This window comes from Thalassophryne amazonica, chromosome 6, assembly GCF_902500255.1.
Source record: "Thalassophryne amazonica chromosome 6, fThaAma1.1, whole genome shotgun sequence".
In the NCBI taxonomy this organism is placed as follows: Eukaryota; Metazoa; Chordata; class Actinopteri; order Batrachoidiformes; family Batrachoididae; genus Thalassophryne; species Thalassophryne amazonica.
In genome coordinates, this window is record NC_047108.1 from 114,159,127 (window position 1) to 114,181,393 (window position 22,267).

At 44.1% G+C, this 22,267-nt stretch overlaps 1 protein-coding gene across 1 annotated transcript in view; it reads right to left on the reverse strand.

Moving 5' to 3' along the window:
* tp73 (tumor protein p73) overlaps positions 1-22,267 on the reverse strand; it is a 94,212-nt gene that overhangs the window by 29,100 nt on the left and 42,845 nt on the right. The window contains exons 3-4 of the mRNA XM_034173179.1: positions 7,410-7,596; positions 6,544-6,659 (exon numbers count right to left, since the gene is read on the reverse strand). Of these exons, the coding sequence (XP_034029070.1) occupies positions 6,544-6,659; positions 7,410-7,596 (303 nt within the window). The remainder of the gene's footprint in view (positions 1-6,543; positions 6,660-7,409; positions 7,597-22,267) is intronic.

Here is a 22,267-nt window from a genome sequence, read left to right on the forward strand (position 1 = left end):
TAGGCCAATCTCCAACCTTCCTTTTCTCTCAAAAAATTCTTGAAAGGGTAGTTGTAAAACAGCTAACTGATCATCTGCAGAGGAATGGTCTATTTGAAGAGTTTCAGTCAGGTTTTAGAATTCATCATAGTACAGAAACAGCATTAGTGAAGGTTACAAATGATCTTCTTATGGCCTCAGACAGTGGACTCATCTCTGTGCTTGTTCTGTTAGACCTCAGTGCTGCTTTTGATACTGTTGACCATAAAATTTTATTACAGAGATTAGAGCATGCCATAGGTATTAAAGGCACTGCGCTGCGGTGGTTTGAATCATATTTATCTAATAGATTACAATTTGTTCATGTAAATGGGGAATCTTCTTCACAGACTAAGGTTAATTATGGAGTTCCACAAGGTTCTGTGCTAGGACCAATTTTATTCACTTTATACATGTTTCCCTTAGGCAGGATTATTAGACGGCATTGCTTAAATTTTCATTGTTACGCAGATGATACCCAGCTTTATCTATCCATGAAGCCAGAGGACACACACCAATTAGCTAAACTGCAGGATTGTCTTACAGACATAAAGACATGGATGACCTCTAATTTCCTGCTTTTAAACTCAGATAAAACTGAAGTTATTGTACTTGGCCCCACAAATCTTAGAAACATGGTGTCTAACCAGATCCTTACTCTGGATGGCATTACCCTGACCTCTAGTAATACTGTGAGAAATACTGGAGTCATTTTTGATCAGGATATGTCTACTGGTGGTTGGCTCTCACTGCGGTATTGTATGACTTCCTGTTCCGGAGCACAGCGGTGTTTTTCTGTATCTGTTAGCTGTTTAATCTGCGCAGTTAGATTGATCTAGTTATCTAGATTACGATTTGTTTCCCAGTGTAATCTTTACATGCCTTAACTAAAGCACTCCTTCTGCTGAATCACCTCTAAATTATTTACACATTATTCACTTTGCGTGTTTTTAGGAATCCGCTAGCTTAGCGTAGCTACTAGCTCTTAGCTGATTTAGCATGGCGGCTTCTCCTGTCTCTCCCGCACTTTTCTGCTCTGGATGTGAAATGTTTAGTTATTCCTCGGCCTCCTTTAGCAGTAACGGTTCTTGTAATAAGTGTAGCTTATTCGTAGCTTTGGAGGCCAGGCTGGGCGAATTGGAGACTCGGCTCCGCACCGTGGAAAATTCTACAGCTAGCCAGGCCCCTGTAATCGGTGCGGACCAAGGTAGCTTAGCCGCCGTTAGTTACCCCCTGGCAGATCCCGAGCAGCCGGGAAAGCAGGCCGACTGGGTGACTGTGAGGAGGAAGCGTAGCCCTAAACAAAAGCCCCGTGTACACCGCCAACCCGTTCACATTTCTAACCGTTTTTCCCCACTTGACGACACACCCGCTGAGGATCAAACTCTGGTTATTGGCGACTCTGTTTTGAGAAATGTGAAGTTAGCGACACCAGCAACCATAGTCAATTGTCTTCCGGGGGCCAGAGCAGGCGACACTGAAGGAAATTTGAAACTGCTGGCTAAGGCTAAGCGGAAATTTGGTAAGATTGTAATTCACGTCGGCAGTAATGACACCCGGTTACGCCAATCGGAGGTCACTAAAATTAACATTAAATCGGTGTGTAACTTTGCAAAAACAATGTCGGACTCTGTAGTTTTCTCTGGGCCCCTCCCCAATCAGACCGGGAGTGACATGTTTAGCCGCATGTTCTCCTTGAATTGCTGGCTGTCTGAGTGGTGTCCAACAAATGAGGTGGGCTTCATAGATAATTGGCAAAGCTTATGGGGAAAACCTGGTCTTGTTAGGAGAGACGGCATCCATCCCACTTTGGATGGAGCAGCTCTCATTTCTAGAAATCTGGCCAAGTTTCTTAAATCCTCCAAACCGTGACTATCCAGGGTTGGGACCAGGAAGCAGAGTTGTAGTCTTACACACCTCTCTGCAGCTTCTCTCCCCCTGCCATCCCCTCATTACCCCATCCCCGTAGAGACGGTGCCTGCTCCCAGACCACCAATAACCAGCAAAAATCTATTTAAGCATAAAAATTCAAAAAGAAAAAATAATATAGCACCTTCAACTGCACCACAGACTAAAACAGTTAAATGTGGTCTATTAAACATTAGGTCTCTCTCTTCTAAGTCCCTGTTGGTAAATGATATAATAATTGATCAACATATTGATTTATTCTGCCTTACAGAAACCTGGTTACAGCAGGATGAATATGTTAGTTTAAATGAGTCAACACCCCCGAGTCACACTAACTGTCAGAATGCTCGTAGCACGGGCCGGGGCGGAGGATTAGCAGCAATCTTCCATTCCAGCTTATTAATTAATCAAAAACCCAGACAGAGCTTTAATTCATTTGAAAGCTTGTCTCTTAGTCTTGTCCATCCAAATTGGAAGTCCCAAAAAACAGTTTTATTTGTTATTATCTATCGTCCACCTGGTCGTTACTGTGAGTTTCTCTGTGAATTTTCAGACCTTTTGTCTGACTTAGTGCTTAGCTCAGATAAGATAATTATAGTGGGCGATTTTAACATCCACACAGATGCTGAGAATGACAGCCTCAACACTGCATTTAATCTATTATTAGACTCTATTGGCTTTGCTCAAAAAGTAAATGAGTCCACCCACCACTTTAATCATATCTTAGATCTTGTTCTGACTTATGGTATGGAAATAGAAGACTTAACAGTATTCCCTGAAAACTCCCTTCTGTCTGATCATTTCTTAATAACATTTACATTTACTCTGATGGACTACCCAGCAGTGGGGAATAAGTTTCATTACACTAGAAGTCTTTCAGAAAGCGCTGTAACTAGGTTTAAGGATGTGATTCCTTCTTTATGTTCTCTAATGCCATATACCAACACAGTGCAGAGTAGCTACCTAAACTCTGTAAGGGAGATAGAGTATCTCGTCAATAGTTTTACATCCTCATTGAAGACAACTTTGGATGCTGTAGCTCCTCTGAAAAAGAGAGCTTTAAATCAGAAGTGTCTGACTGGTATAACTCACAAACTCGTAGCTTAAAGCAGATAACCCGTAAGTTGGAGAGGAAATGGCGTCTCACTAATTTAGAAGATCTTCACTTAGCCTGGAAAAAGAGTCTGTTGCTCTATAAAAAAGCCCTCCGTAAAGCTAGGACATCTTTCTACTCATCACTAATTGAAGAAAATAAGAACAACCCCAGGTTTCTTTTCAGCACTGTAGCCAGGCAAAGAGTCAGAGCTCTATTGAGCTGAGTATTCCATTAACTTTAACTAGTAATGACTTCATGACTTTCTTTGCTAAGAAAATTTTAACTATTAGAGAAAAAATTACTCATAACCATCCCAAAGACGTATCGTTATCTTTGGCTGCTTTCAGTGATGCCGGTATTTGGTTAGACTCTTTCTCTCCGATTGTTCTGTCTGAGTTATTTTCATTAGTTACTTCATCCAAACCATCAACATGTTTATTAGACCTCATTCCTACCAGGCTGCTCAAGGAAGCCCTACCATTATTTAATGCTTCGATCTTAAATATGATCAATCTATCTTTGTTAGTTGGCTATGTACCACAGGCTTTTAAGGTGGCAGTAATTAAACCATTACTTAAAAAGCCATCACTTGACCCAGCTATCTTACCTAATTATAGGCCAATCTCCAACCTTCCTTTTCTCTCAAAAATTCTTGAAAGGGTAGTTGTAAAACAGCTAACTGATCATCTGCAGAGGAATGGTCTATTTGAAGAGTTTCAGTCAGGTTTTAGAATTCATCATAGTACAGAAACAGCATTAGTGAAGGTTACAAATGATCTTCTTATGGCCTCGGACAGTGGACTCATCTCTGTGCTTGTTCTGTTAGACCCCAGTGCTGCTTTTGATACTGTTGACCATAAAATTTTATTACAGAGATTAGAGCATGCCATAGGTATTAAAGGCACTGCGTTGCGGTGGTTTGAATCATATTTGTCTAATAGATTACAATTTGTTCATGTAAATGGGGAATCTTCTTCACAGACTAAAGTTAATTATGGAGTTCCACAAGGCTCTGTGCTAGGACCAATTTTATTCACTTTATACATGCTTCCCTTAGGCAGTATTATTAGACGGTATTGCTTAAATTTTCATTGTTACGCAGATGATACCCAGCTTTATCTATCCATGAAGCCAGAGGACACACACCAATTAGCTAAACTGCAGGATTGTCTTACAGACATAAAGACATGGATGACCTCTAATTTCCTGCTTTTAAACTCAGATAAAACTGAAGTTATTGTACTTGGCCCCACAAATCTTAGAAACATGGTGTCTAACCAGATCCTTACTCTGGATGGCATTACCCTGACCTCTAGTAATACTGTGAGAAATCTTGGAGTCATTTTTGATCAGGATATGTCATTCAAAGCGCATATTAAACAAATATGTAGGACTGCTTTTTTGCATTTACGCAATATCTCTAAAATCAGAAAGGTCTTGTCTCAGAGTGATGCTGAAAAACTAATTCATGCATTTATTTCCTCTAGGCTGGACTATTGTAATTCATTATTATCAGGTTGTCCTAAAAGTTCCCTAAAAAGCCTTCAGTTAATTCAAAATGCTGCAGCTAGAGTACTGACGGGGACTAGAAGGAGAGAGCATATCTCACCCATATTGGCCTCTCTTCATTGGCTTCCTGTTAATTCTAGAATAGAATTTAAAATTCTTCTTCTTACTTATAAGGTTTTGAATAATCAGGTCCCATCTTATCTTAGGGACCTCGTAGTACCATATCACCCCAATAGAGCGCTTCGCTCTCAGACTGCAGGCTTACTTGTAGTTCCTAGGGTTTGTAAGAGTAGAATGGGAGGCAGAGCCTTCAGCTTTCAGGCTCCTCTCCTGTGGAACCAGCTCCCAATTCAGATCAGGGAGACAGACACCCTCTCTACTTTTAAGATTAGGCTTAAAACTTTCCTTTTTGCTAAAGCTTATAGTTAGGGCTGGATCAGGTGACCCTGAACCATCCCTTAGTTATGCTGCTATAGACGTAGACTGCTGGGGGGTTCCCATGATGCACTGTTTCTTTCTCTTTTTGCTCTGTATGCACCACTCTGCATTTAATCATTAGTGATCGATCTCTGCTCCCCTCCACAGCATGTTTTTTTCCCGGTTCTCTCCCTCAGCCCCAACCAGTCCCAGCAGAAGACTGCCCCTCCCTGAGCCTGGTTCTGCTGGAGGTTTCTTCCTGTTAAAAGGGAGTTTTTCCTTCCCACTGTAGCCAAGTGCTTGCTCACAGGGGGTCGTTTTGACCGTTGGGGTTTTACATAATTATTGTATGGCCTTGCCTTACAATATAAAGCGCCTTGGGGCAACTGTTTGTTGTGATTTGGCGCTATATAAAAAAAATTGATTGATTGATTGATTCAATGCGCATATAAAACAAATATGTAGGACTGCTTTTTTGCATTTGCGCAATATCTCTAAAATTAGAAAGGTCTTGTCTCAGAGTGATGCTGAAAAACTAATTCATGCATTTATTTCCTCTAGGCTGGACTATTGTAATTCATTATTATCAGGTTGTCCTAAAAGTTCCCTGAAAAGCCTTCAGTTAATTTAAAATGCTGCAGCTAGAGTACTGACAGGGACTAGAAGGAGAGAGCATATCTCACCCATATTGGCCTCTCTTCATTGGCTTCCTGTTAATTCTAGAATAGAATTTAAAATTTTTCTTCTTACTTATAAGCTTTTGAATAATCAGGTCCCATCTTATCTTAGGGACCTCATAGTACCATATCACCCCAATAGAGCACTTCACTCTCAGACTGCAGGCTTACTTGTAGTTCCTAGGGTTTGTAAGAGTAGAATGGGAGGCAGAGCCTTCATTTTTCAGGCTCCTCTCTTGTGGAACCAGCTCCCAATTCAGATCAGGGAGACAGACACCCTCTCTACTTTTAAGATTAGGCTTAAAACTTTCCTTTTTGCTAAAGCTTATAGTTAGGGCTGGATCAGGTGACCCTGAACCATCCCTTAGTTATGCTGCTATAGACATAGACTGCTGGGGGGTTCCCATGATGCACTGAGTGTTTCTTTCTCTTTTTGCTCTGTATACACCACTCTGCATTTAATCATTAGTGATTGATCTCTGCTCCCCTCCACAGCATGTCTTTTTCCTGGTTCTCTCCCTCAGCCCCAACCAGTCCCAGCAGAAGACTGCCCCTCCCTGAGCCTGGTTCTGCTGGAGGTTTCTTCCTGTTAAAAGGGAGTTTTTCCTTCCCACTGTCGCCAAGTGCTTGCTCACAGGGGGTCGTTTTGACCGTTGGGGTTTTTCCGTAATTATTGTATGGCCTTGCCTTACAATATAAAGCGCCTTGTGGCAACTGTTTGTTGTGATTTGGTGCTATATAAATAAAATTGATTTGATTTGATTTGTAATAATTTCTGCCAAAGGTGCATCAACAAAGTACTGAGCAAAGGGTGTGAATACTTATGTACATGTGATTTCTTAGTTTTTTATTTTTAATAAATTTGGCAAAACAACAAAAACTTAAATGTCCAGACTATGAGATGTTTTGACCACTGACCTGTGGAGCCTCGTACGGCACGAAGACACTCTGTCGGCCCGTAACCGGATCGTCCACGTACTGGCACAGGTTGTTGCCCTCCACTCGGATTAGGTGACTGGCAGGAGCTGCTTGTCCTGAGTATAGAGTGCAAGGAGATGGGATGAATACATTTATCCGTACCTAAGAATCTGACAATACTGACTCCAGAGAATAAAGAAGTGAAACTACTACACGATACAGAAGCACAAATTTGTATCCAATGAATTTGTGTCTAGAATATCAGGAAGATTTTAATACCACTTGTTTCCCATGCCTATTAACAAAAAAAAAAGGAATTACATGATTTAATAGTCCAGAAGCAATGACCCCTACAGTAAATGTGAAATACTTAAAATGACAACGATGTAAAAAATAACTTGAAAACAGGTGATCGGATTTTCACCAAATTTGGAAGGAATGGTGGAGATCCGTCAAAGGTAAAGGTCTAAATCATCAAAAGTATAGTCTTCCCCCACTTCCAAAACAAAACACTCGCACACTTTATGTACAACCAGTACAGATATGGACATGAGCTAAAGCTTGTATTGATAAATTATTGGAAACAATCATCATTCCATTATGTACTGATAACATTATGAAAAGACTAAAGCTTGTATTGATAAATTATTGGAAACAATCATCATTCCATTATGTACTGATAACATTATGAAAAGACGTCTCCAAAAAACACATTTCCTGCATCTCAGCAACCAGTAGGACTACATTAACTCTGCCTGGCTTATTGACCTTGTTCTGTCATCGGCCTGCTGATGCCTTTCATTTTTCTTTTTGTTGCAAACAGGGCTGTGGAATCAGGTACAAAAGGATCATGTGGACCATCTTACCATCGTTGAAATCTCGTCCCAGCTCGTGATTGGGGCATCTTTTGACCACTTCGGTGACGTGTTCTGCCTTCTTGTATACAGGCATGGCCCTGATGATGCTGCCATGTGGAGGCGAGCACGAAAGTTTGATCTGGATCGGACAGGTCTTGGCAATTTGACAGTAGAGCTTCTTCAGCAAAGGAGAGTACTGTGTGGGTGAGAAAGACACGCGTGTCACATGTAAACGTGACGTGTAAAACTACGATCACTGATTCCAGTTCAGTACTGTGCTCTGATCTGTGCCTCCACGCTGACCTCCGGGGGCGCCTTGCTGCTGCTGACCCTGTGTTTCACCTGCTCTGGCATTTCTATTTTATTTGTGTTTTTGTCGATTTTTAATTGCGTGGATGTGGACATCTGAGTGGGAAGTAGAGAAGCTTGAATCTTCAACTGGACTGGGTTGCTTGATGTGAGGATGTTTCGCTTCAAATCACAGAAGCTTCCTCAGCTAAAATTCTTGCTCTGGTAGTCTGACTTTTGTCTTGACTCTTGTAGAGAAGAATAAACCAGAAGCCAACAAAAGCTGGAGTTTTTTAACCTAACCAGACCCCTCCTACCGAGAGGCCGACTGCTATAGGCTAGTGACTAAACAATAGCTCTAATTAGCACCTATTGTGCGCTAGTTAGCACTCTCCTAATGATGGGATGGAAGCCTCCCCTGATGACTCCCTTGATGACTCTCCTGATGACGTGAATGACTCATTACCATGAACAAAAGACTGAAACTGCTTTGACCTGAGTACCCCATTGTAAATAGGGGACAAAGCGTGTCTGAGACCCGCCCCCTGGTTGAGGCTGGGTTTCAACTGTTTTACAAAGAATGCTTCCTTGACACCTCTCTCAAACCATTTCTTCTCTCTGGCTAAGATTTTAACTTCCTTGTCCTCAAACGTGTGGTTAGTGTCTTTCAGGTGGATGAAAGACACTTGGCTTCTGGTTTATTCTTCTCTACAAGAGTCAAGACAGAAGTCAGACTACCAGAGCAAGAATTTTAGCTGAGGAAGCTTCTGTGATTTGAAGCGAAACGTCCTCACGTCAAGCAACCCAGTCCAGTCGAAGATTCAAGTTTCTCTACTATGGAAACCACCTGGACAACTGAGAGCCTACACAGAAACATCTGAGTGGGAAAATGAAATTTCCGGAGGAAATCCCGGAGTCCTCACTTACACACGTGAATGCCTGCTTAAATCCCCAGCAAACTCAAGGGGAACTCCGAACCTCGACATACTGGACAGCGATACTGATTTAAAAGGATCTGGACACAAGGAAGGTCCAAAGCAAAGAACAGAGGCTCGAGAGGAGGAGTGAAACAAAGACTGAGGAAATGCGGCTGCAAACATCCCGCCAGTAATAACTTTCTCTAATGTCCGTCCAGTGTGACAGTGATTTTAGACAAAGGAACCTCCTCTGTCTCACAGAGAGCTGGCTAAAAGAGGGAATGATGAATTCAAATTTGCTCGGCGGTTACACATTGATAAGGGAGTCAGGGACAATACACTGTCTCGGAAATCAACGTGTGTTTTTGTTGACAACCGATGGGCTGCACAGAGTTCACTGTTCAGGAGAAAGTCTGCACCCGTAAATGGTAAATGGACTGCATTTATATAGCGCTATTCCATCTGAATCAGCGCTTTACAATTATGCCTCACATTCACCCCGATCTCAGGGTGCTGCCATACAAGGCGCTCACTACACACCGGGAGCAATAGGGGATTAAAGACCTTGCCCGAGGGCCCTTAGTGTTTTTCCAGTCAGGTGGGGATTTGAACCCATGATCTTCTGGACTCAAGCCCAACACCTTAGCCACTAGACCATCACCTCCCAATGATTATGAAGTTCTGGTGGTAGCTTCTTGTCCCTTCTACTTGCCCAGAGAATTTGGCCAGATCACCATCACATCAGCCTACATACCTGGACCAGACTTTGAAGGGGCAGCAACTAAGATAGCAGAGAGCTGCAACAACACACTGTACAGATCAGCTGATCAACCCGTCTTCACACTGGGCGACGTTAATTCCTGCGACTTGTCAAATCATCTGCCCACATTACCACAGTATGTAGACTGCCCGGCCCATCTGACGCACCCTGGATAAGTGTTATGGCAATTTAAAAGAAGCCTACAGATCCATCTGTCGACCTGCTCATGAAAGTCTGACGTGATGCACCTGCTCCCGTGGTACATGGAGAAACTGAAAGGGGAAAAGCCAGTGCATAAGGACCTGAGAGACTGTCTGGAAGACACAGACTGGCAGATCTTCCTTGACTCGTGTGATAACCCTCATGACCTGACAGACACCATCACATCTTAAATAATGTTCTGTGAAAGTAAGATCACTTGTACAAAAACAGAATTTTTCAAAATAATAAGTTATGGGTAATCAGTAATTTAAATTGTTGCGTAAATCAGAAAAAAAATGTTTTTGTTAATGGGAACACAAACATTTTTACTTTGATAGTGCTAAAGGAGCATGGGAAGGTCTAAATGATGGGGAGTGAGGCACCACAAAAACATGCCCGTGACCCACCTCTCTCCGTCCTCGGCAAATGAATTAAGCATATTTTATAGCCAATTTGATAAAATAAATTTCTGTAGTGAGCGGGACAAAGTGTCTAACTCTGTCCCACAGTATGTTCCAGTGACACTCACAGGACAAGAAATTGTCTGCTGTGTATAAAAGCCAATCAGGCCCCAGGGCCTGATGGCCTCAGAGTGTGAAAAGGTTGCACTGTGCAATTAAAGGATTTTTGACTGAACTACTTCAGCTTACTTTGTTAGCTTTATATCCATTTAGCTATTGCTTTGCATGAAATTACACTCAACAAAAATATAAACGCAACACTTTTGGTTTTGCTCCCATTTTGTATGAGATGAATTCAAAGATCTAAAACTTTTTCCACATACACAATATCACCATTTCCCTCAAATATTGTTCACAAACCAGTCTAAATCTGTGATAGTGAGCACTTCTCCTTTGCTGAGATAATCCATCCCACCTCACAGGTGTGCCATATCAAGATGCTGATTAGACACCATGATTAGTGCACAGGTGTGCCTTAGACTGTCCACAATAAAAGGCCACTCTGAAAGGTGCAGTTTGGTTTTATTGGGGGGGGATACCAGTCAGTATCTGGTGTGACCACCATTTGCCTCATGCAGTGCAACACATCTCCTTCGCATAGAGTTGATCAGGTTGTCAATTGTGGCCTGTGGAATGTTGGTCCACTCCTCTTCAATGGCTGTGCGAAGTTGCTGGATATTGGCAGGAACTGGTACACGCTGTCGTATACGCCGGTCCAGAGCATCCCAAACATGCTCAATGGGTGACATGTCCGGTGAGTATGCCAGCCATGCAAGAACTGGGACATTTTCAGCTTCCAAGAATTGTGTACAGATCCTTGCAACATGGGGCCATGCATTATCCTGCTGCAACATGAGGTGATGTTCTTGGATGGCACAACAATGGGCCTCAGGATCTCGTCACGGTATCTCTGTGCATTCAAAATGCCATCAATAAAATGCACCTGTGTTCTTCATCCATAACAGACGCCTGCCCATACCATAACCCCACCGCCACCATGGGCCCACAACATTGACATCAGAAAACCGCTCACCCACACGACGCCACACACGCTGTCTGCCATCTGCCCTGGACAGTGTGAAATGGGATTCATCCGTGAAGAGAACACCTCTCCATCGTGCCAAATGCCAGCGAATGTGAGCATTTGCCCACTCAAGTTGGTTACGACGATGAACTGGAGTCAGGTCAAGACCCCGATGAGGACGACGAGCATGCACATGAGCTTCCCTGAGATGGTTTCTGACAGTTTGTGCAGAAATTCTTTGGTTATGCAAACCGATTGTTTCAGCAGCTGTCTGAGTGGCTGGTCTCAGACGATCTTGGAGGTGAACATGCTGGATGTGGAGGTCCTGGGCTGGTTTGGTTACACGTGGTCTGCGGTTGTGAGGCTGGTTGGATGTACTGCCATATTCTCTGAAACGCCTTTGGAGATGGCTTATGGTAGAGAAATGAACATTCAATACACGAGCAACAGCTCTGGTTGACATTCCTACTGTCAGCATGCCAAGTGCATGCTCCCTCAAATCTTGCGACATCTGTGGCATTGTGCTGTGTGATAAAACTGCACCTTTCAGAGTGGCCTTTTATTGTGGGCAGTCTAAGGCACACCTGTGCACTAATCATGGTGTCTAATCAGCATCTTGATATGGCACACCTGTGAGGTGGGATGGATTATAGTAATAATACTATACGCCCACTATAATATAATTATAGTGGGCAATTTTAACATCCACACAGATGCTGAGAATGACAGCCTCAACACTGCATTTAATCTATTATTAGACTCTATTGGCTTTGCTGAAAAAGTAAATGAGTCCACCCACCACTTTAATCATATCTTAGATCTTGTTCTGACTTATGGTATGGAAATAGAAGACTTAACAGTATTCCCTGAAAACTCCCTTCTGTCTGATCATTTCTTAATAACATTTACATTTACTCTGATGGACTACCCAGCAGTGGGGAATAAGTTTCATTACACTAGAAGTCTTTCAGAAAGCGCTGTAACTAGGTTTAAGGATATGATTCCTTCTTTATGTTCTCTAATGCCATATACCAACACAGTGCAGAGTAGCTACCTAAACTCTGTAAGTGAGATAGAGTATCTAGAAGGAGGGACTAGAAGGAGAGAGCATATCTCACCCATATTGGCCTCTCTTCATTGGCTTCCTGTTAATTCTAGAATAGAATTTAAAATTCTTCTTCTTACTTATAAGGTTTTGAATAATCAGGTCCCATCTTATCTTAGGGACCTCGTAGTACCATATCACCCCAATAGAGCGCTTCGCTCTCAGACTGCAGGCTTACTTGTAGTTCCTAGGGTTTGTAAGAGTAGAATGGGAGGCAGAGCCTTCAGCTTTCAGGCTCCTCTCCTGTGGAACCAGCTCCCAATTCAGATCAGGGAGACAGACACCCTCTCTACTTTTAAGATTAGGCTTAAAACTTTCCTTCTTGCTAAAGCTTATAGTTAGGGCTGGATCAGGTGACCCTGAACCATCCCTTAGTTATGCTGCTATAGACGTAGACTGCTGGGGGGTTCCCATGATGCACTGTTTCTTTCTCTTTTTGCTCTGTATGCACCACTCTGCATTTAATCATTAGTGATCGATCTCTGCTCCCCTCCACAGCATGTCTTTTTCCTGGTTCTCTCCCTCAGCCCCAACCAGTCCCAGCAGAAGACTGCCCCTCCCTGAGCCTGGTTCTGCTGGAGGTTTCTTCCTGTTAAAAGGGATTTTTTCCTTCCCACTGTAGCCAAGTGCTTGCTCACAGGGGGTCGTTTTGACCGTTGGGGTTTTACATAATTATTGTATGGCCTTGCCTTACAATATAAAGCGCCTTGGGGCAACTGTTTGTTGTGATTTGGCGCTATATAAAAAAAATTGATTGATTGATTGATTATCTCAGCAAAGGAGAAGTGCTCACTATCACAGATTTAGACTGGTTTGTGAACAATATTTGAGGGAAATGGTGATATTGTGTATGTGGAAAAAGTTTTAGCCCTTTGAGTTCATCTCATACAAAATGGGAGCAAAACCAAAAGTCTTCTTCTTTGTCTTTCGGCTGTTCCCGTTAGGGGTCGCCACAGCAGATCAATCGTTTCCATCTCACCCTGTCCTCTGTATCTTCCTCTGTCACACCAACCACCTGCATGTCCTCTCTCAGCACATCCATGAACCTCCTCTTTGGTCTCCCTCTTCTCCTCCTGCCTGGTGGCTCCATCCTCAGCATCCTTCTCCCTATATACCCTGGGTCCCTCCTCTGCACATGTCCAAACCATCTCAATCTCGCCTCTCTGACTTTGTCTCCAAACCGTCCCACCTGAGCTGTCCCTCTGATATGTTCATTCCTAATCTTGTCCATTCTTGTCACTCCCAAAGGGAATCTCAACATCTTCAGCTCTGCCATCTCCAGCTCTGCCTCCTGTCTTTTTGTTAGTGCCACTGTCTCTAACCATACAACATAGCTGGTCTCACTACTGTTTTGTAAACTTTCCCCTTCACTCTTGCTGATATTCTTTGGTCACAAATCACTCCTACCACCTTTCTCCACCCACTCCACCCTGCCTGCACTCTCTTCTTCACCTCTCTACCACACTCTCCATTACTTTGAACAGTTGACCCCAAATATTTAAACTCATCTACTTTCACCACTTCTACTCCTTGTAACTGCACTATTCCACTGGGCTCCCTCTCATTCACACACATGTACTCAGTCTTGCTTCTACTGACTTTCATTCCCCTTCTCTCCAAAGCATATCTCCACTTCTCCAGACTAGACTCAACTTGCTCTCTACTCTCACTACAGATCACAATGTCATCTGCAAACATCATAGTCCATGGGGACTCCTGTCTGATCTCACCTGTCAACCTGTCCATCACCACTGCAAACAAGAAAGGACTCAGAGCTGATCCTTGGTGTAATCCCACCTCCACCTTGAATGAGTCTGTCATTCCGACTGCGCATCTCACCGCTGTCACAATATTCTTGTATATGTCCTGCACTACCCTAACATACTTCTCTGCCACTCCAGACTTCCTCATACAATGCCACAACTCTTCTCTTGGCACCCTATCATAAGCTTTTTCTAAGTCCACAAACACACAATGTAACTCTTTCTGTCCTTCTCTGTACTTTTCCAACAGTATTCTCAGAGCATACATTGCATCTGTAGTGCTCTTTCTCGGCATGAAACCATATTGCTGCTCACAGATCTTCACTTGTTTTCTAAGCCTAGCTTCTGCTACTCTTTCCCATAACTTCATGCTGTGGCTGATCAGCTTTATGCCTCTGTAGTTACTGCAGCTCTGCACATCACCCTTGTTCTTGAAAATAGGAACCAGCACACTTCGTCTCCACTCCACAGGCATCCTCTCACTTTCCAAGATTTTATTAAACAATCTGGTTAGAAACTCTACTGCCATCTCTCCTAGACATTTCCATGCCTCCATTGGAATGTCATCTGGACCAACTGCCTTTCCACTCTTCATCCTCTTCATAGCAGCCCTCACTTCTTCCTTGCTAATCTCTTTTACTTCCTGATTTACTCTCACCACATCATCCAGCCTTTTCTCTTGCTCATTTTCTTTATTCATCAACTCTTCAAAATATTCCCTCCACCTTCTCAGCACACACTCCTCACTTGTCAGCACATTACCATGTGCATCTTTTACCACCCTAACCTGCTGCACATCCTTTCCAGCTCTGTCCCTTTGTCTGGCCAATCGGTACAAGTCCTTTTCTCCTTCCTTACTATTCAACTTCTTGTACAGCTCGCAATATGCCTTTTCCTTTGCTTTTGCCACTTCTCTTCTTGCTTTACGCCGCATCTCCTTGTACTCCTGTCTACATTCTTCATCTCTCCGACTATCCCAAAACTTTTTCGTCAACCTCTTTCTCCTTATGCTTTCCTGGACCTCTTCATTCCACCACCAAGTCTCCTTGTCTTCCTTCCACTGTCCAGATGTCATACCCAGTACTGCCCTAGCTGTCTCCCTCACCACATCTGCAGTACTTTTCCAGTTGTCCAAAATTGCTTCCTCTCCAACTAGTGCTTCTCTCACCTGCTAGCTAAATTTCACACAACAGTCTTCCTCCTTCAGCTTCCACCATCTGATCCTTTGTTGAGCTCTCACTCTCTTCTTCTTCTTTACCTCTAAAGTCATCCTACAAACAACCATCCTATGCTGTCTAGAGACACTCTCTCCTGCTACCACCTTACAGTCTGTGATTTCTTTTAGCTTGCATCTCTTATAAAGAATGTAGTCCACCTGTGTGCACCTTCCTCCACTCTTATATGTTACCCTGTGCTCCTCCCTTTTCTTAAAGTAGGTATTCACCACAGCCATTTCCATCCTTTTTGCAAAATCAACTACCATCTGTCCTTCCCCATTCCTATCCTTGATACCATATCTACCCATTACTTCCTCATCACCTCTGTTCCCTTCACCAACATGCCCATTGACGTCTGCTCCTATCACCACTCTTTCATGCTACCACCTCATCTAACACACTCCAGAAATCTTCTTTCTCCTTCATCTCACAACCTACCTGTGGGGCATATGCACTGATGATATTCATCATCACCCCTTCAATTTCCAACTTCACACTCATCACCTTGTCAGACACTCGCTTAACCTCCAACACACTTTTAACATACTCTTCCTTTAAAATGACCCCATCATTTCTCTTCCTGTCCTCACCATGGTACAACAACTTGTACCCACCGCCAATGCTCCTGCTCTTACTTCCCTTCCACTTGGTCTCTTGCACACACAATATGTCTACCTTTCTCCTCTCCATCATATCAGCCAGCTCTCTCCCTTTACCAGTCATACTACCAACATTCAAAGTCCCCACTCTCATTTCCACCCTTCTAGTTTTCTTCTTCTCCCGCTGTTCGTGGCAACGTTTTCCTCCTCTTCTTCGTCGTCTTCGCCCAGCAGTAGCCCAATTTCCACCGGCACCCTGTTGGGCAATAGCACCGGTGGCGGACGTTGTTAACCCGGGCCGCGACCGATCCGGTATGGGAATTAGATTCTGAGTCTGCATAGTTGGGTTGGCTTGTTTTACACCGGATGCCCTTCCTGACGCAACCCTCCTCATTTATCCGGGCTTGGGACCGGCACTCAGAATGTACTGGCTGCACACCCCATGTGGCTGAGTTGGAGCAAAACCAAAAGTGTTGCGTTTATATTTTTGTTGAGTATGTTCATAGTGATAAATACATTTTTAGATTCAGATAGTGTGATTTTAAGTACATTTTAGATTGCTAGCTTTATATTCATTTAACAATTTGCATATCTTTCCATTAATTTATGTTCAGTTACCTGTTTTTCAGTTACTTTCAGATTCAGTTAGCTTTATACACACTTATTTGTTTTCATAGTGATAAAGGTTTTGACTGTGATTGTTTTAAATGCATTTAGATTTGGTTAGCTTTATATTCCCTCAGCTCCAACCAGTCCCAGCAGAAGACTGCCCCTCCCTGAGCCTGGTTCTGCTGGAGGTTTCTTCCTGTTAAAAGGGAGTTTTTCCTTCCCACTGTCACCAAGTGCTTGCTCACAGGGGGGTCATTTTGACCGTTGGAGTTTTTCTGTAATTGTTGTATGGCTCTTGCCTTACAATATAAAGCGCCTTGGGGTGACTGTTTGTTGTGACTTGGCGCTATATAAATAAATAAATAAATTTGATTTGATTTTATATTCCATTTGTTAGCTTACAAGCTATAGTTACGTTGCGCTAGATGAATTGTTTTCGGTTTAGATTGAGTCAGATTTATTTTCAGTCAGTTTTAGATTGTTTCAGGTAGGTTTTCCTGGAGCTGCACTCACTTTGGTTTTGAGTAGGTTGGCTTTGTGTTTTTGTTGTTGTTGTTTTACAACACAGATATTGTTTATTCAAGTATGGCAGTGGTAGGTCCATGACCTATACAGGATCTAGGCGCTCCCGCCATCACGAGCCTCCCAGCTGACTGGGTTATAGCAGTGGGTAGATGGGACTCATTACCCTGTTAAGGCGGTCCACCTAGGGGAAGGAAAACCCTGATGTTAAACCCCCAGCCTGGGTTACTGCCCCCGTGCCTCCGAGGAAGGTTCTTTAGCCAGAGGCTAGGAGAAGGTCACTCTGATGTAAAACCTACAGCCTGGTGGTCGCCACAGCCATCTCAGCTTGTCTGTGCCACTGTGGAGTGCCACCTTGCCTAAAGAGTGGAATTCGTGTGCGCGAGCTGATCCCCACTTTAAGCAAAGAGCGCAGGCGGGAAGGAAAGCCCTGCAGCGATGGGAAGAGGTGAAAACAGCAGGTGCATGATGGCACTGGGAGCTGCAGTCTCGATCCTGCATCCTCAGGAGCTATGGTCGTTTGATTGCTGACCCGAGACAACAGCATCATCCGGCAGGGCCCTGGGTGACCAAGCAGCCCTGTTTAGGGATAGCCCTGCTTGCTACACATGGAGACAGACCTAGAAAAGGTGGTCTAAACATGGCTTGTCTCACTAGACCCGGTTGGCTCACCGCTGCCAACGGGCATCACAACACGCGGTGTGAAAAGAAAAACAAAGAACCTGAAAATTGCGTGCTGGAATGTACGCACAATGATGGACTCAGACAATAGCGATCGTCCTCAAAGACGCTCAGCCTTAGTCACCAAAGAGCTAGCCAAAGGCTTGACATAGACATTGCTGCTCTCAGCGAGGTGCACTTTGCAGACCAAGGGTCACTCACCAAGGAAGGTACAGGCTACACACTGTTCTGGTCAGGGAAGGCTAAAGAATATCGTCGACTCTCAGGGGTCGGGTTCATGATTAAGAGCGCCATAGCACATAGGTTACACAGTTTGCCAGTTGGACATTCTGACTGACTCATGTCACTCCGGCTCCGCGTCAACACCAAGGATTTTGCCACTATTGTTAGTGTGTATGCCCCAACCGTGCAGGCCGACATCACAGTTAAGGAGGCTTTCTATAGCGATCTGCACAACCTTCTACAGTGTGTCGACACCCAGGAAAAGCTCCTCATCATGGGAGATTTCAACGCCAGAGTGGGCCGCGACTTTGATGTATGGAAGGACGTGCTAGGGAAACATGGCATAGGCAACTGTAACGACAATGGCCGCCTGCTGCTGGAGTTCTGCTCTGCACATGACTTTACGATCACCAATAGCCTGTTCCAACAGAAAAAGAGAGATTCAAAGCAACCTGGAGACACCCACGCTCCAAACACCGGCACCTTCTGGACTACGTTCTGACGCGACAGCGTGATAGAAGAGACGTACTACATACCAGGGTGATGCCTAGCGCGGATTGCTATACGGATCATTGCTTGGTCCGTTCCAAGATTGCTTTCACTTTCAAGCCCCCTCCTAAGAAGAAAGGCCCACAGTTTAAGAAGCTACAAGTCCACAAGCTGCAAGACATAGACACAAAAATGGAGTTCCAGGCCAAACTAGAGGAGAGACTGGGTGGAGAAGAAGGCCTGCCTGACGACCCTGAACAACAGTGGATGAGATTAAAGACCATCCTTCAGGAGACGGCAGCAGAAGTAGTGGGCTTCTCAGCCAGGAAAAATAAAGACTGGTTTGATGAGTCTGATGCAGCCTCACCATCAGCCTGAGAAAGACAGGCCCCCCATACAGCATATACCCCACCCCAAATCAACATCGAGGGTACCAGCCTGAATGCAGTAGAGCACTTCACGTATCTCGGTAGTGTTATCTCAAACGACGCATCTGTTGCCAAGGACCTAGACAGTCGCCTTGCCAAGGCCAGCAGTTCTTTTGGTCGACTCTCAAAGAAAGTCTGGCAGAATCATGCACTGCGCCTTTCCACAGAAGTGCAGGTCTACAGACCCATTGTGGTCCCTACCCTCCTGTATGGAGCTGAAACCTGGGTTCTGTATCGCCAGCAGATCAGATTACTGGAACGCTTTCATCAGCATTGTCTCCGAAACATCTTCGGGATCAAGTGGCAGGACTACGTCTCAAATGAGGACATCCTTACCAGAGCCAAATTGCCCAGCATGGAGTCTATTATACTCAAACAACAGCTTCGTTGGGCAGGCCACGTAGCCAGGATGGATGATACACGCATGCCGAAATTAATTCTCTTTGGCAAGCTCAAGGAAGGGAGACAAAACCAAGGGGCCCCCAAAAAACGCTATAAGGACCAGCTGAAGAAACAGCTCTCCCTTGCAGGCATTCGGCATCAGTCATGGCAGCATCTAGCTACAGATAGACTCAGCTGGCATTCTAGCATCAAATCTGCCAGACTGAAGTTTGAGGCAGAAAGAAGTGAGGCCTCCTGCCAGAAGCGTCAAAGACAGAAAGAGCGGGCAGCAGTACAAGCCCAGCCTACTCAAGTGTTCATTTGCCCCAAGTGTAACAAGTCTTGTGCATCCCGCATCAGACTTTTCAGCCACCAGAGGGCTTGTAGAAAATAAACTAAAAAGAAAAAAAAAAGGCCTTCCCACTATCCTCGCAAGCGAGGAAACTGCCAAAACAGCCAACAACTTCAGCTCCTGCTTGATTCGTGTACAGTACCCAATATTTGGAAAAAGTCGAACATTGTGCCCATTCTGACAAAGCTAGGGGCTTCAGAAGGAAAAGATTTTAGGCCCATTGCACTCACCTCTATTTTAGGTAAGTGCACGGACAGAGTTTAGATGTATGACAGACTCTATATCGAATGGGCTTGAATACTTACAGTTCACATATAAAAGCAAGAGGGGCACAGATGATATGACTGTAACCTTGTTCAATACCATAACAAAGCATCTCCAACAAGCTCCTACACACTATGTTGGAATTCTTTTTATTGATTTTACATCTGCTTTAATACGATGCAAATACGTATCCTTTCATAGATTCAGGGGTTAACGGTGGCATTATTCATTGGATCAGGGATTTCCTCCCTGATGGCACACAAAGAGTCCGTGTAAATGGTGGTGTTTCAGAAGATGGCGTTGAACACAGGAGCACCACAGAGTACAGTTTATTCACCCTTTCTTTTTTTCTGTGTACACAAATGAGTTTAATATCGATCATGTATTTTTTTTGTCTATTTAAGTATCCGGATGATATGGCGTTGGTTGCTCTACTGCAGGAGGGTGATATTGAAAGAGAAAATCTGTACTTTAGGGCCTCTTCACACATAGCACAAATAATTAGAAATCGGGGCGAATCACGGCAAAACGGACTGCACGAAAACCACGAGCCGACGTTGGGAGGGACACACGGTCGGGCTGGCGTAAGTGATCCCGCTGTGACAGTTTCGTGCACACTCATGCGCATGCGCAAAACTGTCGCAGCGGGATCACAATGTGAGCAGCTGGAGCATATGGAACAGCATCGTGCAGCTGCTGTGGAAAAAAAAATACATGCCACCCACGGGAACCTGCAATTTATAAAAGCTCTGATTGCCAGACAGAAGCTTTACCACTGTGCTACCATCACTGTCCTATAAAAGGTGTGTAAAATACCTGAAAACAACAAGGAGAGAAACGTATTTAAAAAAAAATAAAACCACACATCATAAGAAAACACCTCATTTTACTGAATCCCTCTTATCAAGTGAACAATATACAGTAAGTATGAACCGTCTGTTCCTCTGTAGATGACCCATGGTCACAGAGGTACAGTCATGAAATGACATGAATGGAGCAGTGCACTATTATCATGTCCACATCTGCTGGCCCAGTGTGTCCAGCCCAACACGTGTGTCCTGTGGATGGCACACCGCAGAACAGACACCGCGTCATGTAGAACAGAGCTCACGTGGGTGATGTGACATTCAGCTCGCCTGCTGCATGTTATAATCTGATGGTCCGATTCACTTGTGCACACCGTGCGCTCGCTGCTGCCCATTGCAACAGCAATATATGTTTTTATGTATGTCCACATGAGGACAGCAAGCAGACACACGCGTGTCACAGTGGACAGTTGTTACATCATGTCCATCAAAACACGGTACATGTTCCCCAGCTGGGACATCCAGAACCAGAGATCTCAACAGCTGCTGCTGTCGGTGGACATGCCCCCTGTCACTTCAGCATGCACACCAACGTGTCACTCTGTGTCTGTGTTATGTGATCTTTTTTTTTTTGTTATTTGTTATGTAATTGTGTATGCAGGAAGTGTAGTACTTATTAATATACCTGCCCTGGTTGTGGTCTCTGTGTTTGTACTGTGACACGTCCTGTGCACTGAGCCTCATTTGTGCCTGTGGTCAGCAGCTGGGAGGCACCTCACTGTGCTGTGTGCGCTCTGACATGGCTGTCCATCCCGCATGTGTTCATGTCTGTACGTACACACATAAGCATTTTATGCAAGTGTACCCCCCAACACATACATACCATATGTGTAGGGGGGAGCGGGGAGGGGGGCGCAAAACACACATATGCCACGTGTGTTTCTGTGGGGTGGGGTGGGGGAGTGGGGGTGAGGTGCAGCACACACGCACACGTGCGAGACATGCACTACGTGTGTTGCTTTTTGCAACGCCACACTCGTGGGGGAACTTAAACAAATTTCACAGCCAGTGTGAAAGTGATTGTCTGCTGACGGTTTTTGTGATGATAGTACGAATGGTCACACATTTTCTAAGTGTCAAGCGAGCGGTGTTGGATGTTCATGTGTGTCAGCTGGAATTTGGCCGACACCTGCTGTGAGAGGGATTGAACGGGCTCTCACAGGGCACTCTCTGTCTTTCAGCCGCTGGTGTGCGTGAATTATTGTAGCAACGTGTGTATGAGGTGTTGGAGGCAGCTCCAATTTTTCATGAATGGTATGCAATTCCTCCTTTGTGCACTAGTCCGCTTAAATTGTGTTATGTGTGAAGCCGCCAACAATATACTGAGCTATCAACTGCTTTCCAAGGAAAAATCTTTCCACGCTTTCCAAGGAACTGGTTGAACACCTGTTCAACCAGTTCCTTGGAAATAAATGTTCAAAAGACCAAGGAGTTGGTCCTACAACATAACAAGAATATGATATGATGAAACCAGTAATCATGCATGGACAAATGGTCGAGGTGGTTGATGATTTTAAATTCTTGGGTACATACATTCTTACTTTCCAAATCAATATGGATCACATATTTAAAAAATGCTCACAACACCTTCACTCGACTGTACTTCAAATGCAGTCATAATTTTTTGTTGTACTTTACATATATATTTCTTCTATATTTTTGTTCTATTTTTTTTTTAATTCTTATTTTTCTTATGTCCTAGTGGTGTGTCCTATTGT